Genomic DNA, 23,859 nt, shown 5'->3' on the forward strand with positions numbered 1-23,859 from the left:
TTTGTTTACTAAAGCTATAACTATTAAGTGACGGAGTTTTTCAATAAACGTTGAACAGGCCTTTGCATTAGAGTGAGAAAAATAAAAGGAAAGATAGAATTCTACGGTGCTGTTTAAAAGATTACAACGACGTCGCTTACTCAGATATTTAAAACTTGATCAAACGACAAGTGTTCGTGAGTTTAAATCGAAATCAAAGAACTCGCAGTAAAATAAAGTTGGATATAAAATAAAGTAAAAGCGTTTAAGAATGAAATAATGAATCTGGATTCAATGACGGCCAGGCATCGATTAGGTGCAAATATTGTTGGGAGGTGGCGTATCCTAGGCAAGTATACACAACACCCAGAAAGGATAACTACGATATGTGAAAGAAAGAAAGGATAGCCTGAAATATTATTGGCGAGCATTATGAAAAAGAATGAAAATATAAAGTAAAATTTATAATAAGGGTAGGGTGTAACAATGGCGACTTTGTTAATTGAATTTAATGAATTATTAAATATTAAATTGAGCTAATATAATGACTTGCTATAGTATCCAAGCGATATTAAACTGTTGTACAAGATGAGTTTGGTCACACAAGAAAATTACACACAACCCTATCACTAATAACTATATGGGAGCAATATTTTCATTTTTACATTTTCTTAAATTCTTTTCCTCGACAAACCCTTAACGAATGGTATTAAAAAAAAAAAAAAAAAAAAAAAAAAAAAAAAAAAAAAAAAAAAAAAAAGAGACCTGCATTCGCATATGTAAAGCAACGACATTCCACGTATTATCATGTACCATATTGTTGTTCGTGTATCTATATTATCATTATAATAATTATTGATCTTGTTATTGTTATCACTATTATTATTATTACTACTATTATTGTTATTATTACTTAGTATATTTATAATTTTTTTTTTCTTTTTTTTTATCATTTACTCGATGCGGTAATGCTTTTTTCTCATTTCTTTCCTGTCTTTCACCCCCCCCCCCCTCCCCCCTCCCCCTGGTAATTCAGCACCTAATTTGCAAGTAATACGACCCTCGTGTACGAGTACAGAGCGGTTTCGAACTTTGTTTCCTTTACATATGTTATTTCTTTTAATTGAGCAGAAAGCACGAGTCGTCTACTGCATCTCAGGGTTCTGTTGATACGTAGCGATAATTATCGGGCAGTCAAGATTTTCCTCCAGCGATTTTCTGCCGAACGTGTCCTTGTTGCAGATCATTCGCCTCATTCTTGTCGGTGCGATTAATACGGTAAAATGTAACATTGAAGCCGAAAGAACTACGACGGGTTTATTCACTTTTCGTTCGCCTCCCTATATTTCTGCTATATATTACAAGAATATTACATATACATATACAACCACAGAGTGAGTCGGTAGCAGATACGTATTTCGTCAATTGCAAGATGATGAAATTACTTTGCCGAAACAATGTTTCATTGCGATACTAGACAGTCTAGTTTAGCAAAAATTTTCAAGTTACTTTCATCATGGTAGAAAAATAGGTTCGGTATTGAAAATATGGGTTCGTGGAACACGAACACGTATCTGCAACTCACCGGCCAACAGATATGGGTTGAAAAATTTTAATATCAGAATTTGCACAGATGAAATTCTCCACATTGGTAAATCTTTTAAACACAAATAATCGGAACGAGTTACAATTAGAAACATACTTTTGTAATCCAACTTTAAAATTACCAAAAAAATTGGTGCACTGTGTGTATTTTCTTTAAATCTTAGATATCGACCGGTCGAAAGGCTGCTGCTGTTGCTGTTGCTGTTGCTGTTGCTATTGTTGCTGCTGCTGCTGAGCACATAGTTGAAAACCACTACAAAATACGTATTATCAATCGAAGAATGGGTTCAATACCGTTTTTGGTTTCTTTTTTTTTTCTCCAATTAGTTTTTATTTGCTTTGAAAAATTTTCCCATTAGACCCACAAAACTTAGCACCGTTGCATCACTTGATCACATATTTCAAAATCTCATCAATTTGCCTGTTGAATAAAATTCAGGACGCAATCTCTTCTTTAATTTCCTATCGAAAATACGCATTCGGTAACAGTTTGTCGTGCTCCGTACATATGCACATATAATAATACTATTATTATAGGTGTATTAAAATATCCGTTTACAGTTAGTTTCACTATACGAAACGCCTTCCTTCGTCATCGTCGACTCCGATCTCTTCTATTTTCAACTGCGGATAGAAATGTGCAACCGTCGGCGTCACTGAGTTTATATAAACGGTAATAATTATAGTAATTATTATTATTATTATTATTATAAATTGTTAATAGACAACATCATCACTTGATCCATATTAATTTTCATCGTATTAATTCACAGCTCGAAACTACTCGGCCGAGTCTCGGTAGTTATACCTTAAACATATATATATGTGTGTGTGTGTGTGTGTGTGTGTATTACCTAAAACTATCTACCTATCGTCGTTCAGTCTGCTCGGCCAAGGTTTTGATTAAGTATTAGAGGATCGCGCAGCAACAGTATCTCTTCTGCTCCTTCTCGGGGCTGAAGTTCATCTGCCTCACGATCTCTGCGAACATCTCGTTGACGTTGGTCCGATTCTTGGCGGAGGCTTCGACGAAGGGACATTCCCAAAGCTGGGCCAAGCCGTTGCCCTCTGTCGTTGGGACTTCGCGCTGATGTTCAAGGTCGAGTTTGTTGGCGACCAGGAGGACAGGCACCCGCTCCGTGCCCTTGACACGAGTGATCAGCTCCTTCATCGCCTTGATGTCCTGGAAGGTCTGGTGGTTGGTTAGGCTGTAGACGACGACGAAACCCTGGCCGTTTTTTATGTAGAGGTCGCGCATGCTGGCGAACTGCTCGGTGCCGGCGGTGTCGAGGATCTCGAGGACGCAGGGCGAGTTGTCAACCTCGATCTCCTTCCTGTAAAAGTCCTCGATTGTTGGGTCGTACTTCTCCATGAAGAGGCCCGAGACGAATTGTACCGTCAACGCGCTCTTCCCTACCCCGCCCGAGCCAAGGACGACTACCTTGAATTCCCGCATATTTTAAACAAAACACGGCTGCCTGCGGCCTTCTTCGCTCCGCTTAACACCGTCTCGTACCCCGGTTAACACCCTCCGACAAGGGCTAGCAAGTCCTCGCTGCTTCGACGCTGCTTAAACCCGCGCACAATTTTGTACGTGTCTCGTGCATCGAGCTTTCCTTCGGGGTCTCGCGCCTTGTTTTACACTGATTCACACAAAGGGAGCCGTTCCGAGGACTCGGACACGGGAGACATAATAATACGCGCACTCACTTCCTCGCCTGTCCGCCTGTCCGTCTGTCCGAGTGTCTGCCCGATCCGTCGCTCACTTCACTTCACTAAACTTCACTTCCAGTCCCTACTGATATCGCGACTCGTCACTCTCGCTGCTGCTGCTGCTGCTGCTGCTGCTGCTCCTACTCGCTGCGACTGCTTCGGCCCTGCGCGCCGCCATTTTCTCTATCAGCACGGCTGCCCAGGAACGGGTGATTCAGAACGGTGGCGCCATCTCTTCGCTCTGAGGGAAAACACACGTGCATGGATGCATTATGGTTAGGTGTGAGTATTTCGGTGTGTTCATTTCTTAACATTACTTTGGTCTATTATTTTCTCACAGATTCGATCGAGCTAATACCTTTTCGTATCTGCGCCAGCTGCAGATGATATCAGTGACGCGGTTTGCTACTTGAAATTTCAATCCAACGGGAAAAAGGTCGCTGGAGTGACGTAACGCGGCGTCCAAACAATAAGTAGTTTGAAGTCGACTTTCAATCGAAATCGCATCCAAAGCCGTCGCTCATCGACCGGAAATCGCGGCGGAGGCGTTCTCGGTTCTCTCGAGCGCGTACGTAGTCGTATGCGTGCGCGCGTGAGTGAGTCCGTGTACTAAAAATAAATTCTCGGAATTGTAGAAGGAAGCAGGCAGGATGCAAGAGGAACTTATCTTGACGTGATTATAACGTACACTGGAAACTGTTTATTTGAGCCGGCTGACGGGCGGTCAGTGGTCGAAGGTCCTCAAAGACAATAGAACAGAAACTAACTACGAGCGGTTCCGTAGGGTCGAATCTCGAGAGAAACACGTGAGTCACGCCCCTGTCAAGTGCATGCTTTTTATTGCGTGTGTGGGTTAAAACTTTCGGGTAATATTCGTGCATGTGAAAGCTTATACGTGGTCAAGTGGATAATTCGACACGACGACCCGTTAAGAATTGCAATTAACCTACACGCATAAATAACATACACGCTCACGAAGTGCATCAAACATCATATGTTCATTTCGATTATACAGAATATTATTTTGCCACGCTTGCCGGTTTCAGTTTCCAGTGTCGCTGCCCACGTTTAGAATTAAAAATACTACAAACGCCATATTTACTTTCTTACGAGAATTCGAGGACGTTGAGTGAGCCGATTCGTAACTACCTGACTACGTGCACCGAGGGCTAGTCAGAAGGCCGAAATGTTTTTACTCGCCACGAAAATGTACCAAATATATATATATATACACATATATTAGACAATGTGAAACCACCTTACGAGATGTCGATTCGTCAAAGACTCTTGAACAGCCAATCAGGCGTTAAGAGGTGAATTTCACATTGATTTTCAACTGTTTCAGAACGAATACGAACGGCACGAAATCACTGAACAAATCCGTCTCGATTCCTTTCAATGCGTTAATTTCGACTGTCTATCTCACACCAGACGAAGTGTAAGTAGTAGACGTGCCAATGCGCGATGGGTGATTACACTCCTGCTCATTCGTAAAGTGGTGGCAATCCAGCACGATGATGTCACCGCATGAAAGTACGTACATATCGGAGCGATGCATCATTCGCATTATAACATCCACGTATTGGATGAATAATAAAAGCAGCTCCGAGAAATATGTCGGTGTAGTCATATGCACGAGAATCATGATAGAACGACGTACAAAGTGTCGCAGGAATTGAAGCCCTCATAATTTTACTGACCTCGACCGAGGTTTTCCTGTTTTCATTTTGAAAACAGCACGGAAAAGATTCCAATTGCGGTGTGACCGCCGATTAGACGAGCTGTTTCCAGGATTTATATGGATAAAATGACTGCCGTCACGTGACCGAAGGACAAAGCCTTATTTCCAGAAATATGCAGCAGCGAATGTTGGAAAGTCATTTCATCACGGAGAGCCGAGTTCAGACTCGCCTGGCGATTATTGCGATACGTTGACGGTCTGTTTGTGTAAGCGTTTTTCGGAATCGAGTAGGCACGCTCCAACAACAGAGAATATGTGTACATTTAGCGGGGACCTTTCTACCCTTTTTAACGTTGGATTAACGACCTTAAAAATAAATCTTGATAGTCTCGCCGCTCGGTTCAGATGGGCGTCGACCTTTCAGTGCTTTATACTGCACTGTTGTTGCGATCAGAATTTGCTCCACCAACGGTTGGTAACAAAACGTTCCCACTTTCCATTCATATTGACTGTTACCGATTCCACCGCATATCTATTTTCCACTTATCATCGGTTGGTGATTCGCAGTTCAGTATAAAAGCCTGAGTATGGAATGATGCTCTCCGAACGTGAACTGCAAATGCGGTGACAAAGTGTTGGAGCCATCGTTCGGACTACAATTGCAATTAATGCTTATTCTAAAGAGTATTATTCACTTGTTTATCGTCCTTGTAGGTATGTACAGAAAATTGGACAGATACTGACACGTTCGATATTCCTAGGAATTTTTGTTGGATGAGCACCGTTTGCACTACCGGAGCAGAAAACAAAATAGAATCTGCTAGTACGAGAGATGGCGACTAGAATTTTTGCCACATAGTTAAATGGCTAAAACCGTATGAAATCGATAGATTATATGACCCTGTACCCAGAAATTCGATCTTTAAACATTTTTCGTGTCACGTCTGATCTGAGCGTATTTTCAAAAATGCAAACTAATCTGACCTGAGTGACATATAGCAAAATATGTGATTTTCAAAATGTAGTTAGATAATAGTCCTGAGATACCAAGAACGCAGTTTTCAGACACCAAAATTGTAGCGCGTAACTAGGAGACGATTTTGGAAAAACTGTGACCAAAAAACTGACTCGCAGCAAAACGTCTGAAAATCATTTTTATAGGTAAAGAATCGTCATTTGATGTGGAAAAATGAATTTTCAGACAAATATCGTGTCGCCTTACATTTTCATAACATTTCGAAAATGTCAACACATCTGACCTAAATAACACATAACAAAATGTCTGAAGTTGGTCGGAAATTATTTAATACGTTGCCCAAATGTCTAAAAAAAAAATGACATCAGACAAAGTGAATATAGCATCTAACTAATCAGATAACCTTAGGCGACACTGCAAATGTCTGAAAACAGTATTTTTGTAATCTGGGGATCCGTGCGAATGATTTAAGACAAATGTTAACTGTTCTGCTATGTGTTACTTGGGTCAGATTTGTTGACATTTTTGAAAATACACTCAGGTCAAACGCTACGCGCAAAGTGCCTAAAACGCAAATTTTAGTAATAAAATAACAAACTCTATGTACATTTTCAATATCAGACACTTTGTTATGTTGCAGTCTACCAATTTTTTTTGACATAGCACGAAGATGCTACACTTAAACACTTTTGACCGTTACTACCCACTTAGTCGGGGGTCTAGGGTCACCTAATATATCGATTTTACACGCTTTTAGCTATGTGACATGGTTTTGGTTGCTATCTCTCTTCGTACTATGCAGCGCTCGCCGGGTAATACAAACGGCGCTCATTCAACACCGTGTGTCGTAAAATTCCTAGTGACGTCGAACGTGTCAGTATCTATCCAACTTGCTGTACATAGATGAATGTTTTTGTTCTACTTACTTATATTCCGACTACGTAGTAAAACCTTCAATGTGATGATCTTTCTCTATAGGTTTCGACTTCAAGTTATAACATGATTTGAAAAAATACTTTGAAAGAATCAAGATTTTTTGATGTCTTAGTCGGATTTTTATTCTAAATACAGTAGTGCGTCGATTATCCGAACTAATTGAGACCCGGGACCACTCGGATAATCGGAAATTCGGATAACCGAACAGTGTGAAAATAAAAACGCTGATTCGTTCAATCAAACAGTTGACCTATCTTTTTATCGATTCATAATACTTTTGGCCATCATTTATAACGCTTACGAAGTAGAATACATCAGATAGAATATAATAATAAAAAACAAGTGCTAATACTAATATTAATATTTTATAAAATATAAATATTTCCATATTTGGTTTACATTGGAAAGAAGTCAGGCGGGTATGCCGTGCAAATCTGAGCTCGCGATGTCGCGCAACAATGTATGTAACGGCCTGTTATTCGAAAAACCAGGAACTGAATAATCTTGCGGATGATTGACGTTTCGGATAACTGACGTTCGGATAATCATATATGTATACTGTATTTATTTTTCAACGACCACAAAAGATTAATTACTTTACGTGTGGCTGATTTCCTTAAGATTATGTCGTTTTCTATACTTAATTATTCCGTCAATACAATTTGATCCGATAAAATTTAAGCTACGTGAATTTCTATCAATTTTCCATAATTAATCTTTACTGACTGATTTGATTGAAAAAGTGTTTTTTTCGGTTATCATCGTTTTGGATCCAGTTTTTAACGAGGGTTTAGCAGATGGTTGTAAATCTTAACACAAATCGTATTACCCTGGGACCTCGATAACTGCAAACGCGGTGGGACTGACATCGCATCACATTTGCAGAAATCGTAATTGCGCAAGCTCCGCCTTTGCTGACAATGCGCACATGGTTGCTAACAGTGTTGCCAGACTGAAATTCTTCGCCAGATTAAATGGCGCCACAAACGTACTAGAATCGAAAATTTCGTACAAGGAATTTAATTATGATTACGTAAATGGTATACTATTAATTATCGAAAATATTGATACTCCATACTTGTCAATAATATCCTTTATGTTTTCTAAATCATAAATCAATTAAACATATGGTACAGATCGAGGTACGACTCACGATAACACTAAACGCATAGCAACGGTGTTTTTCTTATTAGAGATAAAAATTAAAATCCTTCAATAGTCATGTGTATTGTAGTCTTTCAGTAAAACAGATTCTCAGTCTATCTCTCTCAAAGCTCCTATATTATTGCTTTCGCGTCTCTTTCAATATAAATGGAATACAATATATGCAGTATCGCATAGGTTTTTTTATTTGATAATTAATCAAATTATTTTTATTAATTATTATTTAAATGTCTAGTGGGTTAGCGCAGTTACAAAATTTTTTTTTAACGCAATCACGAAAACGTACTAGATAGTACGTCACTGCCAACTCGGCACCACCAAAGATTTTCGTCTGTTTCTCGCAGGCTGACCAACTCCTTTTTAATTTCAAAAGACATAATCATCGTCGTCGATGCAATCATTTTACAGCCTTTCACAGTTTATCTGTTTGTCTGTTTCTCGCAGGCTGATCATCTCCATTTTAACTTTAAACTGTAAAACGGTGTAAAACGATTGCATCGACGACGATAATTGTCTTTTAAAATTAAAAAGTGGATGGCTAGCCTGCGAGAAACAGGCGAGAAATCTTTGATGGTGCTGAATTGGCGGTGACTGACTGCGAACTTTTAAAAAGTATAAGACCTAATGTCCTATGTTTACTACTTCCCCCATAGTCTGCGTAGCTTCAAGATTTATGAACAATATCATTTGCATGATGTGGGTCTTATTGAAATTATTTTTTATGTAAGACTAATTATACTGGAACCTTGACTTCGTCCACCATATTTTTGTGATTTTTTTTTTCCAGAGTACCTTGTTTATTAATATTTTTAAACTTATTGTACATTATTAAGCATTATTCTAAGAATATTGCTACATTTCCATAAAAAATATTGAAAATTCAGCTAGTGGCAGTGGTGAGAACCGAGTGACCTCAAAAAAAGTTTCCATGCGATAGTCAGGATAACTCATGATTGCTTCATCTGAAATTAAAAAACCAAAGGGATTTCTTTAGTGCATAAATTTATCTTGAATTTGAACGAAGGAATTAAAAAAATATTCATTTTTGAACTTTTGGTGAAGGTGCAATCAAAAAAAAATCCTTCGTTCAGAAACTAGTATTTAGTATGTAAATGAAGTGTGCAAAGTTTAGGCGCAATCGGTCCGAAGGTTTTCGAGAAATTTTGACTACCGCATGGAAACTTTTTTCTAAGGTGACTCGGTTCTCACTACTACCACTGGCTGAATTTTCAAAATTTTTTAATGAAAATGTAGCAGAATATTCTTAGAATAATGCTTAATAATGTACGAAAGTTTAAAAATATTAATAAATAAGGTACTCTATAAAAAAAATCACAAAAATATGCTTTTTTTGGTGTCTCAAACCCTCGTGCCCCCTTAAGGGTACCACGTTTTGCAATACTTTTCCCACCTCTTTAACGCGACTGTATACACATTCTACGATGCCGGATAATTTTTTTCCTACACATGCTTGGAAAGTTGAATTTTCAAAGCTGTGAAGCATGAGTTTAGTGCCCAAGGAAGTGGCCAATTTCTGAACAGTTCAGTAAAATGACGTTGGCTCAAACGCTTAGATCAAATTCTTAATCTTACACGTTAGTGCTCACATTAGGGCTTTCTTGGCGAACGCGCACTTTCCGATAATTCAATTTTCCGCACGGACTTTACTCACCGCCAGTGACGTCATGCCGCCGAGTTCAACATGAAGTTTGCGCGTTTAGCTTCAGTTTCATGAAGCCAGGAGTATGCCTCTGAACCTCTCGATTGCTCTTAATATAAATACTTCTTTCATATTATTATATTACACTGGTTTGCTTTTCAAATCCTTACGTAACTAAACTTACCTTCACAGCTGTCCCAGGAAATAGCGTGTACCACATGTGCGGATGGGCAATTGATTTCTACGATTATCTACGATCAAAACCACGTTTTAATAGCATATTTGGCCCATTTGCGTAGTTTTCGCATAGAAATTGTCATAGAAGAACGTACTTTTTAGTTACTCTTCTAATTCTCGTAGGATATTTTCACAGAACATAATAATTTTTTTGTCGATTTTCATAAAATATGATAGTTTTTCTTGTAGATTTTCACACATCGCGTACTTTTCTGCAATGGTTTTTAGGACGCATGCACAAACAAAATTATTATTTTAAATGCAAATTTATTCGTTCAAGTAATGTTTATTATAGAAACACCTTTAATACACGTGTCAGTAAATTAGTATTTCTGAAACTTTGATGCAATTATTTGACATAAATATTAAACCGATTAATCTGTACACCGTCCTAAAGGGTGTTTAGGCAATTGAGAGATATCTCTATAACTACTAATGCCGTCGAGACGAGACGAGACGAGACGAGACGAGACGAGACGAGACGAGGAATCTAAATTTCTCATCTCGTCTCGAATCAATATCGAGGCTCGAGACGAGAATTTGGAGAATTTCGAGAAATTTTGCGAGTTTCGAAAGTAAAAAAAAAAAAATGGGAATCAAAATTAGATATTAAGAGCATTTGGATACTTATTTCTTAGACACACGCACGCATACACACGTATATATGTATATATTATCCGATACAAATGACACATAGTCCATGTGGTTTCGTTTCATCAAAGACCTCGAGTTTCTAGAGAAAGAGGATTGGATATTCACCCATCAGTCCTTTTACAGTACGTGGACTGCTGGTGCAGACCATAAAAAAATAATATTATTTTGGTTATGGACACTATTGTTTCACAGATAAAGCATTCCTTGATTCGTGAAAATATAGGCTCGGTAGATAATTTCATTCCGCATCTTCTTCCCGAATAAACTATACTGATAATCTTTATAGTTTATAAACTATTTCCAGAAGAAGCCATTCTTGAGGGAACAAAAATTTAATGCTTTTTTCACTTCAACTTGTCATAACTTTTTTGAATATTCATATTTCTTCTTATAACTTGCACAGGATGAAAATGAATGTATTCTGCGTCTTTTAAGCCCAATTGCAATCCTCAATATCAATATCAAATACAAACAAAATGGCGATTGTTTTTTTTGAATTTTGTTAAAATCTCCTGCCGATGTTTTCAATTAAAAAAGCTGTATGACGAAAGTTTTGATTTTCATTTTGCAATTATACCAACATTTTCACAATGCCTTGAAGAAGTTTTGTGGAAATTTTTAGCTCCTTAACTTTTATTGTTTAAGAGTTTTACTTGAAAATAGTGTCGGGATGGCTCATTTGGCTCCTCATTTTTTTCAAGAATTGCGCAAAGTATATCAGCCATGCACTTTTTGGCCCCTAAAATGTGGGAATAGTAACACGTATAAAAAAAAACACACACATATAGATTTTCGAGTGTTTCTAATAATTTCAATTCCAGAACTGTTTACAAATTCTCGAGATTCTCGACGAGAGTCGAGACAAGACAAGGAATCTGTTTTGAGATTTCTCGAAAACGAGACGAGAAATTTCTCTCGTCTCGTCGAAAAATTCTCGTCTCGACGGCATCACTGTCTATAACATCTACTGCGTATTGATCTATATAATCTCTAATACTTCGTTATCATGCAATATAATTGCATGTGTAAGTGTAAGAATGTTACACTTATTGAAAAAATGGGAGACCATATCAGCCCCGAGCATTCGTGCAGCTTACATGTGATATTTAGATCCAAAAAATGCGGATTAATCTCTAATCAATTACTTAGTACCAAATATATCAGGTATAAGAAGGATATAAACAAATAATAATTCAAGAGGTAAATTATTCGTCCCTCTTATTAGCTTTTCACAGTATTTTTATCTCGCTAAATAGATTTGTAGTATATCGGGCGATTTAAGATTTGCACGGAATATTACAACAAATTATTATCGTATAATTGTTATAGAAAAATCTTTCCTACCATTTTTTAACCCTTTTTTCTCTTGAATTTTCGATTCGTGCAAAATTGGGATGCAAGTTTCAGAAGCAATTATTCTCTTAGTTCCGTATTCTAAACTGGAATTAGCGAAAGAAAAAATATAATAAATAACATTTTCTTGAGGCTTATAATGAATAAATTCATTAAATAAATAAATAACTACGAATCATCCCAATTTTACAGAAATTGAAGGCAATGTGTCTACAAAAAAGTGTGTAAAAAACCTTCAATCCCGAATCCGACAAAGATTTATTCGGTAAAATACTCGCCACGAATTCTGAAGCATCGTGTACAGGGTGATTCAATTGAAACGCCGAGAATGGGAGGAGCTTAGTTGACAAATCACTTCGTATTCCTCAGTCAATCTGGAGTGAGTCAATCGAAACTTCGAGAACGAGAGAAGCTCAGTTATGTTGATCAAAGTAAGGTTCGAAGTCTACATGTATTTAACCACTGCGAATGAGAAACAATAATGAAGATGTAACAACAAAGGAAAGACGACAGCACAAAATGTCAACAATCAGATTCGTCTTGTCTTGCTGTCATCTCTCACTTGTTGTCATATCGTGAGTTTATTTCTCATTATAACCTTACGTTGATATCAACACAACTGAGCTCCTCCCATTCTCGGCGTTTCAATTGACTCACCCTGTATATTCGAGATACAGTGCCGTCACTTTGTACTTTAATAATTCATAATAATATGCTAATTTCATAAAATTATACTATATCTAATGCTTTATTGTCGACTTCTCACCTTCGTTTGGGATAGGAAAATTTACAGACTTACCATTTATTTCACCCATAGTAGATTCACGTCATTATTCGTAAAGATGTATCGTTTCGTGCATTAAATCACGAAGAACTATTTGAGCATTGAGTAAGTGCAGAACTTTTGTAATTTGGCGGTGGATGCTTGTAGCACTTTATGACGATGTACGAAAAATTATTACCCGACTAATTCAATTTAAAATTTACGTAATTATCTGTATTAATACGTTTTTGGCTTCACTTTTTTTTAATTATCAATAGTAAACAACAGATTTTCATAATTATTTTTTGAAATTCTTACTTTTTTACGACAAAAATCCGAAATAATGGGATTTTCCACATATTCTTTATTTTTTAGTTTATCGTCGATATTATTTTCGCCATGGATATCTGTCTCGTGTGTTTACAGCGTTCTTCTTCGCTCATGCTGTGATCATACTAGTGTTCGTGTGATTGCAGTACTCGTGTGAACGCGGTACTTTACGGCTCACGTTACAAACTTCACACTCGTAAGAAATCACCCACTTTCCGCACTTGTGACACGATATACTATTGCTATTTTGGCAATACAGCGGTTCTGAAAAACAAACAAACGCTACTTTGAGCTGAAATATAAAACTGGATCTCGGGTCAGCTACATTTTCAAGGAATGTTTTTTCTATACCTCCAACTTGAAAAAGTATGACCTAAACTATAATCTGACTTCGTAATCGACGAATGTCCCTACTCGGCCCAATTGCTTTTAGTTTTACATCATAGCTTCAAAATCACGTTTTGGCCTCCTTCTTAAAACTATCCGGCTCCGGGTTTTTAACATTTGGCTGACATTTTTAAGATTTTTCAACTAAAAAATTAGCCTGCATCTCGTCTAGCAAATTACATTTTGCATTGTAATTAGAAAAGAATCGTTCCTAATCACAGTCTTAAGTCGCAATTTGAAAAAATTTTGATGTCAAGTTACATAATTATATTTTGCGAGCAGAAATTAAAAAATCGGTGCCAATCATAGTTGCAATGAGTCGGTAGTAAAAAATTTTCTTACGATATGTATAAGGCTGAATTATAATCAGGAAATGATTTTTTGAAAATGAAAAATTGAAAATCATTTGAATGTACATAATCGATTAGATCATGAAATTTAGCGTCATGAAATTTAGATCATAAAAATAATTTAGAAAATTATAGAGAATAGGTAGCAAAATTTCTTTTGGTGTGGAAAATCATTTCGTACTCAGAATGATAAGCATATCGAAAAAAAATAAACATAAGATCAGCACCCTACTATAGTACTATAGTGTAGCGAGGTCAGAATATGTTTTGCGGTTCCCCAAAATATTAATGCAGAGTTAGCAATAATTTACAAAAGACAAATATTAGCCGATCCATTCAGAAATTACAAAAAGTGATTGCAGGCTGGTGTAGCGATGAAAAGTTTTGATACCGTTGATATAGGCAACGTGTATACCGACACAGACGCGACATAAATACTCACTCAAAGCCCACATTTCCTGTTGCTGCCTTACGTGCCTCTCGAGAGTTCTGGAGGAAATGCATTCAACTCTCGAACCATACGTTGGGAAAACATGCCTACACGTATCAGTAAATTCTAAAAGACGAATTTCCTGCTGTGTGATAGGGCTGTTAAGGAAGATAAGAAACTAGCTAAACGAGCACCATTCTTATCGTTTATTCTTCGTCAAACTGAAACAAAACTTGAACGTTTCCGAAACAGTGTAAGAATTGGGAAGATTAAGTAAAATTTTAGATTGAGAAAAAAATATTTGTTCAGCTCAAACATAAAAAAATGATAAAAAAAAAATGATTCCTTTATTCATTAAAAAAAACATGAACGCGTGCGGAGGCGACGCACTATATTTTACCGCGAACAAGAACCTTAGGCCCATGGCGTAAGGAAACAAGGTGTGCTCTAAACGGAGATGCGCAGTAACAAAGTCACGTGATGTCCGCATGTGATGTCTCACGACAATTATAGTTGAATATAAATGACGTCATGTGCAGGCACACTATCAACAACCGAAGCGGCAGTGGATGCGCAAGAACACATCTTGTTTCCTTACACCATGCTTTGACCTACCCGGCGAAAATATTATCACATATGTCTTCCTTTTCACGATGAAATTGGGTATTCGACAAGCTTCAGAGGTTTATAGATCTTTAGAGCTTACAATTAAGTCCTATATCAATACGATCGATGGACGAAGAGCCGGAATAAACCAGTTATAATATTTCCAAAATCGTAGACATCGTTGGTTCGATCAAGAATTTTCGTCCACTCCTTTAGACTTGAAGTTTTAAGTGTATATAGATATAGAAATAGTGCCAAACGTGATGGCAATAATCACCACCGTGAGTAGAGTAGCGCTACTTGTGCGACGTCAACTCAATATTTCACATGAGTTTACATAGGAGTATGAGAAAAATTGGTGCATTGTTAATAAACAAAGCTCATAATCATGTTGTTACTATCGTTGCCGCTTAGATATAATTTGTAATTCTACAAAAGTAGTTATTAGGGGAGGGTGGGGCATGACGGCCCCCCTAAGCTGGTTATTACTTTTTGTGGCTCTTTACCATCAAAGTAATTTATTTTTGTTCTACTTTGAACAAATTCACCGAAATTTTACCAAATCTCTAAGGAATTTTTTTTGCTGGGGCACGACGGCCCCCCTCTAAAAATGGTAAAAAAAAATTCTGATAACAATTTTTTTTTAAACTTCCCTTTCCCCCAGGATATCGTAAATTGGCCTGATATAGCCTAAGTCGATGAATACTCTAAATTTACAATGAAAAAAAGATTTAAAAAAATTTCTGACCCAATTTCTCATAGTCATAGGTTCAGAACTAAGTAAAAATATACAAATTAGTCATTATTGTTAGACTGCTTCAAATTGGTTTGACGAACAGCGAAGCTCTCGATGAGGCTACACGCAGAGTTAATAGTCTTGCGAAGCCTAAGTTTATGCTCATGTATAATCGGGTAAACTTGGTTTGACAATCTAGCTATAGCACCTTCGAACCAACTAGTGCTGCGATGAAACCGTCTTAAAGTAACCATGAATTTGGTCCAAAACAATTCTCTGCATTTCCATGTTATCAATGCCTATCAAAAAAGTTTTCACATAAAAATGAGTAACAAATAAATTTGTACAAAAAGTAGTGATATCCCCCCAAAAAACACTTCCGGTGCAAGAACCTTTTGCCAAGTACATTAAAAATGTGTTCTCATCCTTCATCAAAAAAGAATGAAATCATATCCTACCGCCAAGTACATGTCTGTGAATTCACAATAAAAGTATCATTGAAACTTAGCCCTTAGCTTCCGCAACTCTCTGGAATCACACTGCTGTTACCATGGTATCGGAGTGACCCTAAACTTGTGCAACTATACAAATGATAATTAAGTATGAATAAAAAACAAAATAACTCATACATTGGTAAAAATTCAGAAAAAACTTTAATTAGTAAGTAGTACTGGGCAGACCTTTTTAGAAAAAGGCCTTCAGGAATAAATCAAATTTTATCATTATCGTTTCATGTATGTATCGTGCTTTGAAAAAACCTGCCAAGTACCACTTACTAATTAAATTTTTATTCTGAATTTTTTGAATTCATATTTAATTATCTTTTTTTTTTTGATATTTCATTATCATCTGTTTTTTACTCATATTTAATTATCCTTTCTAGTTGGATAAGTTTAGGGTCAGTCTGATCCCATTGTGACACCAGTGTGATTCTAGAAGGACGTTGAAGCTAAGGGTTAAGTTTCAATCATGCTTTTATCGTCATTTAACAGACATGTACTTGGCGGTAGGATATGATTTCAATCATTTTTGATAAAGGATAAGAACACATTTTTAATGTACTTGGTGAAAGGTCTTGCACCAGAGGTGCTTTGTTGGGGGGATTTCTGATCCTCGTTATCCCGGGCCCACTTGCTTTCTGTGCCAATTCTGGTGTTGACCCCCCCCCCCCCCCCCCCCCCCCCCCAATTAGCGTGTTGGTTTCCTCGCCTCATTCGAGTTTTTCTCCCATGTCTTTTGCCATTTCTTTCACGTCCTTACTATAGACCGTGAAAATTCTCCATATTTCTTTGTCATGCTTGATCCTTCTTTCTTCTACTCCGTTCACGTCTCCCTGCGCTTCTACCACGCAGACTTGGATTTTAACTCCCGTCAGGATTCCACCTTTCACTCTTCCTTTGTGCTTTTTTCGAGTCGCTGGCGTGCATTTCCACGTGAAGGCCTCCAGCAGGTTGTTCTTGAGCTTTGGCTACTGTTGTTACTCAATCCATATTTCGGCTCCGACTATGTCGTACCCTTCTAGATATTCCCAGAATTGCCGATCGTTCATCTAGACTTTCGCTACGTTCCCGAAGCCTATTCTGAAATTTCTTCCTTTTTTTACTGGTTTCTTTCCGTTTAATTTGCTTCGTTATACCTTTTTCTGCGTGGGCTATTCTCCGCTTCCTGAATTCCAGGGTGGGTGACGGCGAGTTGGCGTCGGTGCGCTCTAGGTTCGTCCTGATCTTGTTCCCCCACGCCTTCGTCCTCTGTCTCCTGCTGATGAGTTTCCCAGCGCCGACTGTTGAGCTCTTAGGGCAAATTTTTCTTCATTACGGTATTTATTTTTGTGGTAACGCTAAGCCCTCGCTTCGCTCGCTGCCGAGGTCTCGGCGCTACGCGCCTCACTATTTCCTTATACATTGTCTATTAGACAGGTGAATTCATTTATGCTGATTTGATGACAGGTCTGCAACTGTTAATCGGTTGTTTCCGATCAACCCAACATTGCTATTGGCTCCCTATGCAGGCCTGCTCAGATTGAACGAATCCACTCACATGTATAAAACCCCCGATGCCATGCAACCCCAATTGCATTTGGCGACTTATTTTGCTACAGTTATTATTTTCAGATTTTTTTTACGTATATCTACATATAGGGATATAGAGTCTACTGTGTCTGGTTTATAATGTCCAAATAATTGATTACAATTCTTTTTTTTTTTCAAATAAATTTATTGCCTTGTACATTTATCATTTTAAATTTAGTTCGAAGTTGACCATGTAGCGAAAAATTGTTCACTTTGGGATGTTTTTGCTGTGATACACTTTTTATCATTTTCTTTACATTTCCTTGTGTAATTTTCATTTACCATACGTAGACGGACCACTCTACGTCGTCGGTTTCCAGCAGTAGTTCCTCCTCTGCTGCTTCAGCTGCTGCTGCGCACAGCAGATCATCTAATCCGTCATCTTGTTTTATGGTGAAAAAGGCGTTAAATTATTTGCTTAGGGATTCATACGTGTTTGACTGTATTTTCAAATTTCTATATTTTTTTTCTTTTTTCGACGAATGATTGTATGTATAAGTAATTACATTTCCATTTTTTATGGCTAGATGTAGAATTTACTGGTAATGATTTTCAAAAAGAGTCCGGCTCTTTGGTTTGCCGAGTTGAATTTTTATTTGCTATTATATTATATGAATATGCTTTACCTGGTATTTTCTCGCACGACCTGTTATTCTCCAAAATCACCTTCTTTATATTATTTTTTTTCTCTATATTTGCGTTGCTGTTCACTCCGCAAAACACCTCTTTCTCTTGTGGTCAACATAGATCCTGGTCGTCCTCTTGTCTGGTTATACGAATATTTGTTTGATATTATTCTATGGCTTATTTTGTTATTCGCACTTACAATTTTATTTTCCTTTTTCTTTTGTGATACGTCCGACCATTCACCGTCTCCATCGCCTTGTCTGCTGATTAAAACTCTTCCTTTCTCCATTGCCAACGTAATCCTGGCTGTCCTGTTGACTGTTTGGTGATATATTTAGATTTACTATCATTTGCTTGTTACTTTTCATACTTATTACTCACTATCTGAATTTTATTTTGGTTCTGCAAGACATCAAAGTGTCCACTGTCTCTGTCGCCGGTGAAGAGTAGCGAGAATTGTCTTTCATTTTGGGATCCTATTTGGTGTGGATGAATTTGTTCTCCGCGATACACGATTAAACATATCCTAAAAATGTCCGCAGCTGCAGCCAATTCTGCTTCTTCCCCGTGAATTCCATTCTTATTCATGTGTGATTTGTAATCACCAGGTGACTTAATCACGGCACTGTTTGACTCATTACCTGTAATAAAACCCGCAAATGTGGACCAATTATCAACTATATTTGAAACGATTCTCAGTCTCACCTCTGCGTGTCGATCTTGAGTGCCGTGTACACAATACGCCAGCGCGCGAAAAAGACAATTCCCGTCGGCAATCATCTTGATAATTCTCGTTTGCATATTTATTTTTTGTGTGTCAGAAACAGATAACTATAAAGATATTTGTCAAATACTGTCAGCAGCCGATGACAGCTGTCAATCACTTGACACTAACTTCATAGCAACAGCAACTTTATTATTAAATGAGTTTATTTGAAAATACTCCACGTTCAACTTCTCAGCGCACATCTTGTTATGAACATAGGAAGTTTTGTTTGCTAGATGCTTTTTGTTTTGTTTTCGGCATCTCACCCCACCGCCAGCTTCATGCGCATACTATTGTTATTATAATATTTTTTACCTGTTGCTATGCGTTACATGACTTTTTTTATTAGAATAGAGAGATAGAGAGATATGAATTTATTATTAATATAATGCGTAAAAACACATATTAATGCCATTACTTCCAGTTCACTTTTGAGACTCGCAATGTCAGCTTATCGCCGGTGACCTGAGGACTGTTTACGGCTATCCCTTCGTTCTTGCACTTTCATTACCTTCAGTTTTGCTTCGAAGTTCTTCAGTTCGGCTATTATAAATCTTGAGTTCTTCTTTTAGTAGCGTTTCTACGGCTGGCTTTAGTCCTGCTCCTTCTGGGGCGTTCCCATCCCTTGACTACGATTTTATTCTTCGTTTCTCTTCTCTCCCAGATTTCTTTCTTCTGCACTAGCCTCTCGAGCTTATCGTCCCTGCCGATTGCCTCCGCGACTCTAGGTCAGCCAGCTTTTTCTTCACCACTTGTTTTCATTCTTCCCTATCTTTTTCTCTGTTGTTCAGGTCTTTTATCAGCTGCGATATTTCGCCTCTTGTTCGTGCGTTGTCTGTTCTTACGTGTATTAGGTCTTCCCGCGCGTCAAGCATTACCGTCATCTATCTTGTCCAGTTGCTCCTCTGTTGTCACATCTTTCTGTTCTTCCGTTTCTTCTTGTTCCTGTACCCTTTGCTGTCCGACTTTGGAGAAGATCTGTAGGCATTCCTTTACTTTTTCAGATTTCTACCGAATTCTTCTGCCGCTCTACTTCTATCCGACGTCCCTCTTTTTCTTTTCAAAAAATCTCTTACCGAGCATATATGCTGTTCGCTCTCTGCCTGGCCAGTTGAGTGGATACGCGAGGTCGCTTCCTTTTCATCTGATTTCTTGGTGGGTAACGTACCGACCGCTCTTGTCTGCCGCTGTCCGTGTCTCGAGGACACTACCGACAGCTTTTAGGGCTTGAGGGATCATCCTCGTGTATCGGGGCGAAAAATAGCTTATTTTCGCGATTTTTTTTTCTATGGTTAAAAATGCCAATCAGTCTTATGTTTTTATGTCAAAGCAAAGCACTCGTGAAGAACAACATAAATTTTTAGACGTTCATGTTCTTTTTTTTTAACTTTTTTTAACGGTGTTCCGTAGCAGTGGTTCTTCAACACAGTAGACACTCTCAATAGAAGAATTTTCAAGCTATCCGTCTCAAATTTGGACACAACATTGTTCACACCATTCTTTATCTTGCTATGGAAGATTTTTTTTACGTCTTCATATTTTTTTTAACGATAAACTGTCGAAAAAATAGGCTAGGTCAACGCCCGCTATGCCGAAGCGAAGCCAAACGAAGTGAAAGGAACGGAAGAAGAACGAAGCTGTCGGAAGGTACCGGAACCGAAACGAAACATTCGAAAGGTATCGGAAGCGGAACAAAGCTGTCGGAATTTGTCGGAAGTGAAATGGCGGTCTCATAAATGATTGGGATTATTCAAGTACTGCATTATCCTGATTGTTTATAAAAGTTCATTCTACTTCTGATAAATTCCGGTAGATAACTTGGTTTTGCTTCCGATACCTTCCGATTGTTTCGTTTCGGTTCCGAGATCCTCTCCGACGGCTCCGTTCTTCTTCCGTCTGTTTCTCTTCGTTTCGCTTAATTTGATACGTTTTTGTCAAACCGCCGCCATTTTCTCAATTTTGGCAGTAAAAACCTTCATAGCAAGATAACGGCTTTCATAATGATTTATAACACCGAACCACAAATTGAAAAAAAAAATTTCTGGGGATAAACGCACGTCTCCTTTACGTATTTTGGGATGCCTAATTCGATTCCGTTGAGCTTTTACTTCCAGTACGTCAGGATTTTCCTACAATCGCAAAACACGTGCTGGAAATAGATTATTTAAATGTTATCTTATTTTAAAAAAGTCTGACGTGTCTACATCAATTAAATTCTCATTCTCCAAATTCTCAAATCTAAAAACCTAAAAACCCACCAACTCTGACCTATGAATCGAAGTTATGAATTTGCATCGATATTCTCCAAGATTTAAATTTTTTGGTGTCCACCATCTTGAATCCGCCATCTTGAATTTCGAGAAACTGTCATCGAATTCGTAATCAGTGACCCCGAAATCCGGTAGGTAAGAATTTGCATTGATATTCTCTCAGATCGAAATTTTAGTGTCCGCCATCTTGGTTTCGATTCATAGGTCAGAGTTCGTGGGTTTTTAGGTTTGGGGTTTTTGGGAATGAGAATTGACATTCAGAAAAATCACTCCACTTTTCATCTGTTCTTCATGAATGTTTTAAAAATCAGATTGATTAGCCATCGATATTTTAATCAACGAAAAAAAATCGCAAAAATCAGCTATTTTTTGACCCGTCCACCCTTAAGAAGTATGGAGGGTAGAGGTGTGTCCATCGAAATGCTTAAAATTAGGGTGGCGCCACAGTAGCTACAGGATGAATTTTAAAGAAAGCGCCAAAGTTAGTAGAGTAGGATAGAGAAATAAACAAGGAACGAAAAACTTCCGCTTCGTTATGGCGCATTTTTTAAAATACGCTTAAAATAGAAAACAATGATATATAATCAAACTAATCAGAAAGTTACTGATAGCTCGTAGAACACACTTTACTAACTGGTTTGTTAGATCGAATGATCGATTACTTGCAAAACTTAATCCACCATATAAATTCATCTTGCAAATAACATCGTTGAGCTGTAATTGTTTATCAGCTTCTACACTCGTCTCCATAGCTTGTAAACAATCCTCACATTTCACCATTTTTTTTTTTACTCTGCGAACTATGTAATCAGCAATGTATGACTGTATCACTACTTACGGCCTCGTTGTTATAATCATGCTTCTCGTCGATCGAAGAGCCTTCAAGTAACGGTTCAGTACTTTCCAGCATATTATCAAGGCTTTGAAGCCATGAATTCCTGCCTTCCTTATCCGAAGAAGTTAAAACTTTCTTACGTCATATTAGACTTCTCAGAAGATCTATCCCCGAAACATTGCACCCTTTAGGTGAATGTATTAGAGAAAAGGAAAACGCCAAGCGATACACTTGGGCGAACATTTTCGGTTCAGGGTGATCGTTTCTTCCGTACGAATATCACATGACTGAAAAAAATCTCGGAAATTGAAGATAAATAAATATTCATAAGAAAATAGAACGAATCGTATTGAGAATGGTAATATAATCTTCATATGTATAACTATCTTCAAAGGATCTTTAGATAAGGTTGCTGTCATTGAATATTTATAGTCACATACAATGTTGAGCATATCTAAAATGTCTAGTGTTGCTCGTAGGGTTACTTTCAGTCCTAGTAAAGTACTTCTTGAAACAGGTATTTTTTTCTCAAGCTTTTCCCAATCCCCGAGAAATTGTAATAGGAGTTGAAGAATTCCCGGCAATATGTAAATGTAAAACGAGTAATGAAACTTTAAAACCATAAATCAATCAATAAATCATTGATAAAATAATAAACACATTATAAAACAATAGAAAAATTTTGCCGATGTACAATTTTTTAAGTTTATGCATACACCTGTTGTCAAGATAACATGCAGCATTAGGGTAATTTTTTTTGAACGACTATTCTTTTTTTTCAGTCCCCATCGAAAATTTTGTTCTATATGTCGAACAAATAATTCCCTAAAAGTTATAGCTCTTGATATTAATATTAAATACTCGCCCAGGGCGTGAAAAGATTTCCCATATAACATACACGTGAATCGAAGCGTTGTTTTTTCAAATCTCTACAACTCAGTGGAATTTAATGATATCACATTGGTCTTGGTCGCAAATCACGCAGAATTGAACGATCTTCAAAAGTGTTTAGAACGGCGTAAGTGCAACTTACATTTGTGAGGTGGTACAGAGCACTAAAGTTGATATTTACCCAAGATTCTCCTTTTTTCGCTGTTATCTCCGAAATGATTAACTGTACCAAAAAAATGTAAAGAATAACTTTGTTGAAAATTTGATTTTCTACAAGAAAGGTTCTTTAGATCAAAATGCTCAGATTGATATTTTTTGAGATATCGGAATTCAACTTACTTCACGTATAAAATTTTTATGTTCTATTGAATTAAACGTTTCAATCTAATATAACCAATAAACATTATGGTTTATTGAATCAAACGTTTTGAATCACTGATATTCCAATGGAATAGATCGAATGGATCAAATCGAATCGAAAAAAATCAAATTCCAACGCAATATCAATAATTTAAAACGGTTTATTCGATAAACCATAAAAATTTTATACGACAAGAAGTTAAAGTTCGATATCACAAGAAATATCAAGCTGAGCAATCAGGTCTACGGGACCTTTTTTGTAGAAAATTGAATTTCCAACAAAGTTCTTATTTACATTTTTTTGGTAAAGTTGATTATTTCGGAGATAACAGCGAAAAAAGGAGAATTTTGGGTAAAAATCAACTTTAGTGATCTGTACCATCTCACCAGTGTAGGTTGGACTCACGACGTTTCAGACACTTTTGAAGATCGTTCAATTCTGCGTGATTTGCGACCAAGACCAATGTGATATCATAAAATT

The 23,859-nt window shown here is 37.3% G+C and overlaps 2 protein-coding genes across 4 annotated transcripts in view; one reads left to right on the top strand and one right to left on the bottom strand.

Moving 5' to 3' along the window:
• Positions 1–979: 979 nt before the first annotated feature.
• LOC124411726 (ras-related protein Rap-2a) lies at positions 980–3,415 on the bottom strand. 2 transcript variants are annotated; one of them, XM_046891045.1, is made up of 2 exons: positions 2,439–3,415; positions 980–2,208 (listed from the first exon to the last, which is right to left on the bottom strand). In XM_046891045.1, exon 1 carries the CDS (start codon positions 3,038–3,040, stop codon positions 2,495–2,497), a length of 546 nt encoding a protein of 181 aa, XP_046747001.1. In that variant the 5' UTR covers positions 3,041–3,415; the 3' UTR covers positions 980–2,208; positions 2,439–2,494. The 2 variants fall into 2 exon arrangements, with proteins under 2 accessions (XP_046747001.1, XP_046747000.1); XM_046891044.1 differs by having other exon boundaries at positions 980–2,240.
• Positions 3,416–3,875: 460 nt separating this feature from the next.
• The window catches only part of LOC124411723 (phospholipid scramblase 1), a 39,715-nt gene continuing 19,731 nt past the window's right edge, over positions 3,876–23,859 (top strand). Inside the window, exon 1 of one of the 2 annotated variants that reach the window (XM_046891041.1) lies at positions 3,876–4,103. The gene's annotated coding sequence lies outside the window, so the exon portion shown is untranslated. The remainder of the gene's footprint in view (positions 4,104–23,859) is intronic. The other variant, XM_046891040.1, reaches the window with a different exon arrangement.

This window comes from Diprion similis, chromosome 10 (genome assembly GCF_021155765.1).
Source record: "Diprion similis isolate iyDipSimi1 chromosome 10, iyDipSimi1.1, whole genome shotgun sequence".
Classification (NCBI taxonomy): domain Eukaryota; kingdom Metazoa; phylum Arthropoda; class Insecta; order Hymenoptera; family Diprionidae; genus Diprion; species Diprion similis.

Bases quoted from the DNA above. Each gene is read 5' to 3' on its own strand.
- LOC124411726 (XM_046891045.1), bottom strand. From the start codon at position 3,040: ATGCGGGAATTCAAGGTAGTCGTCCTTGGCTCGGGCGGGGTAGGGAAG.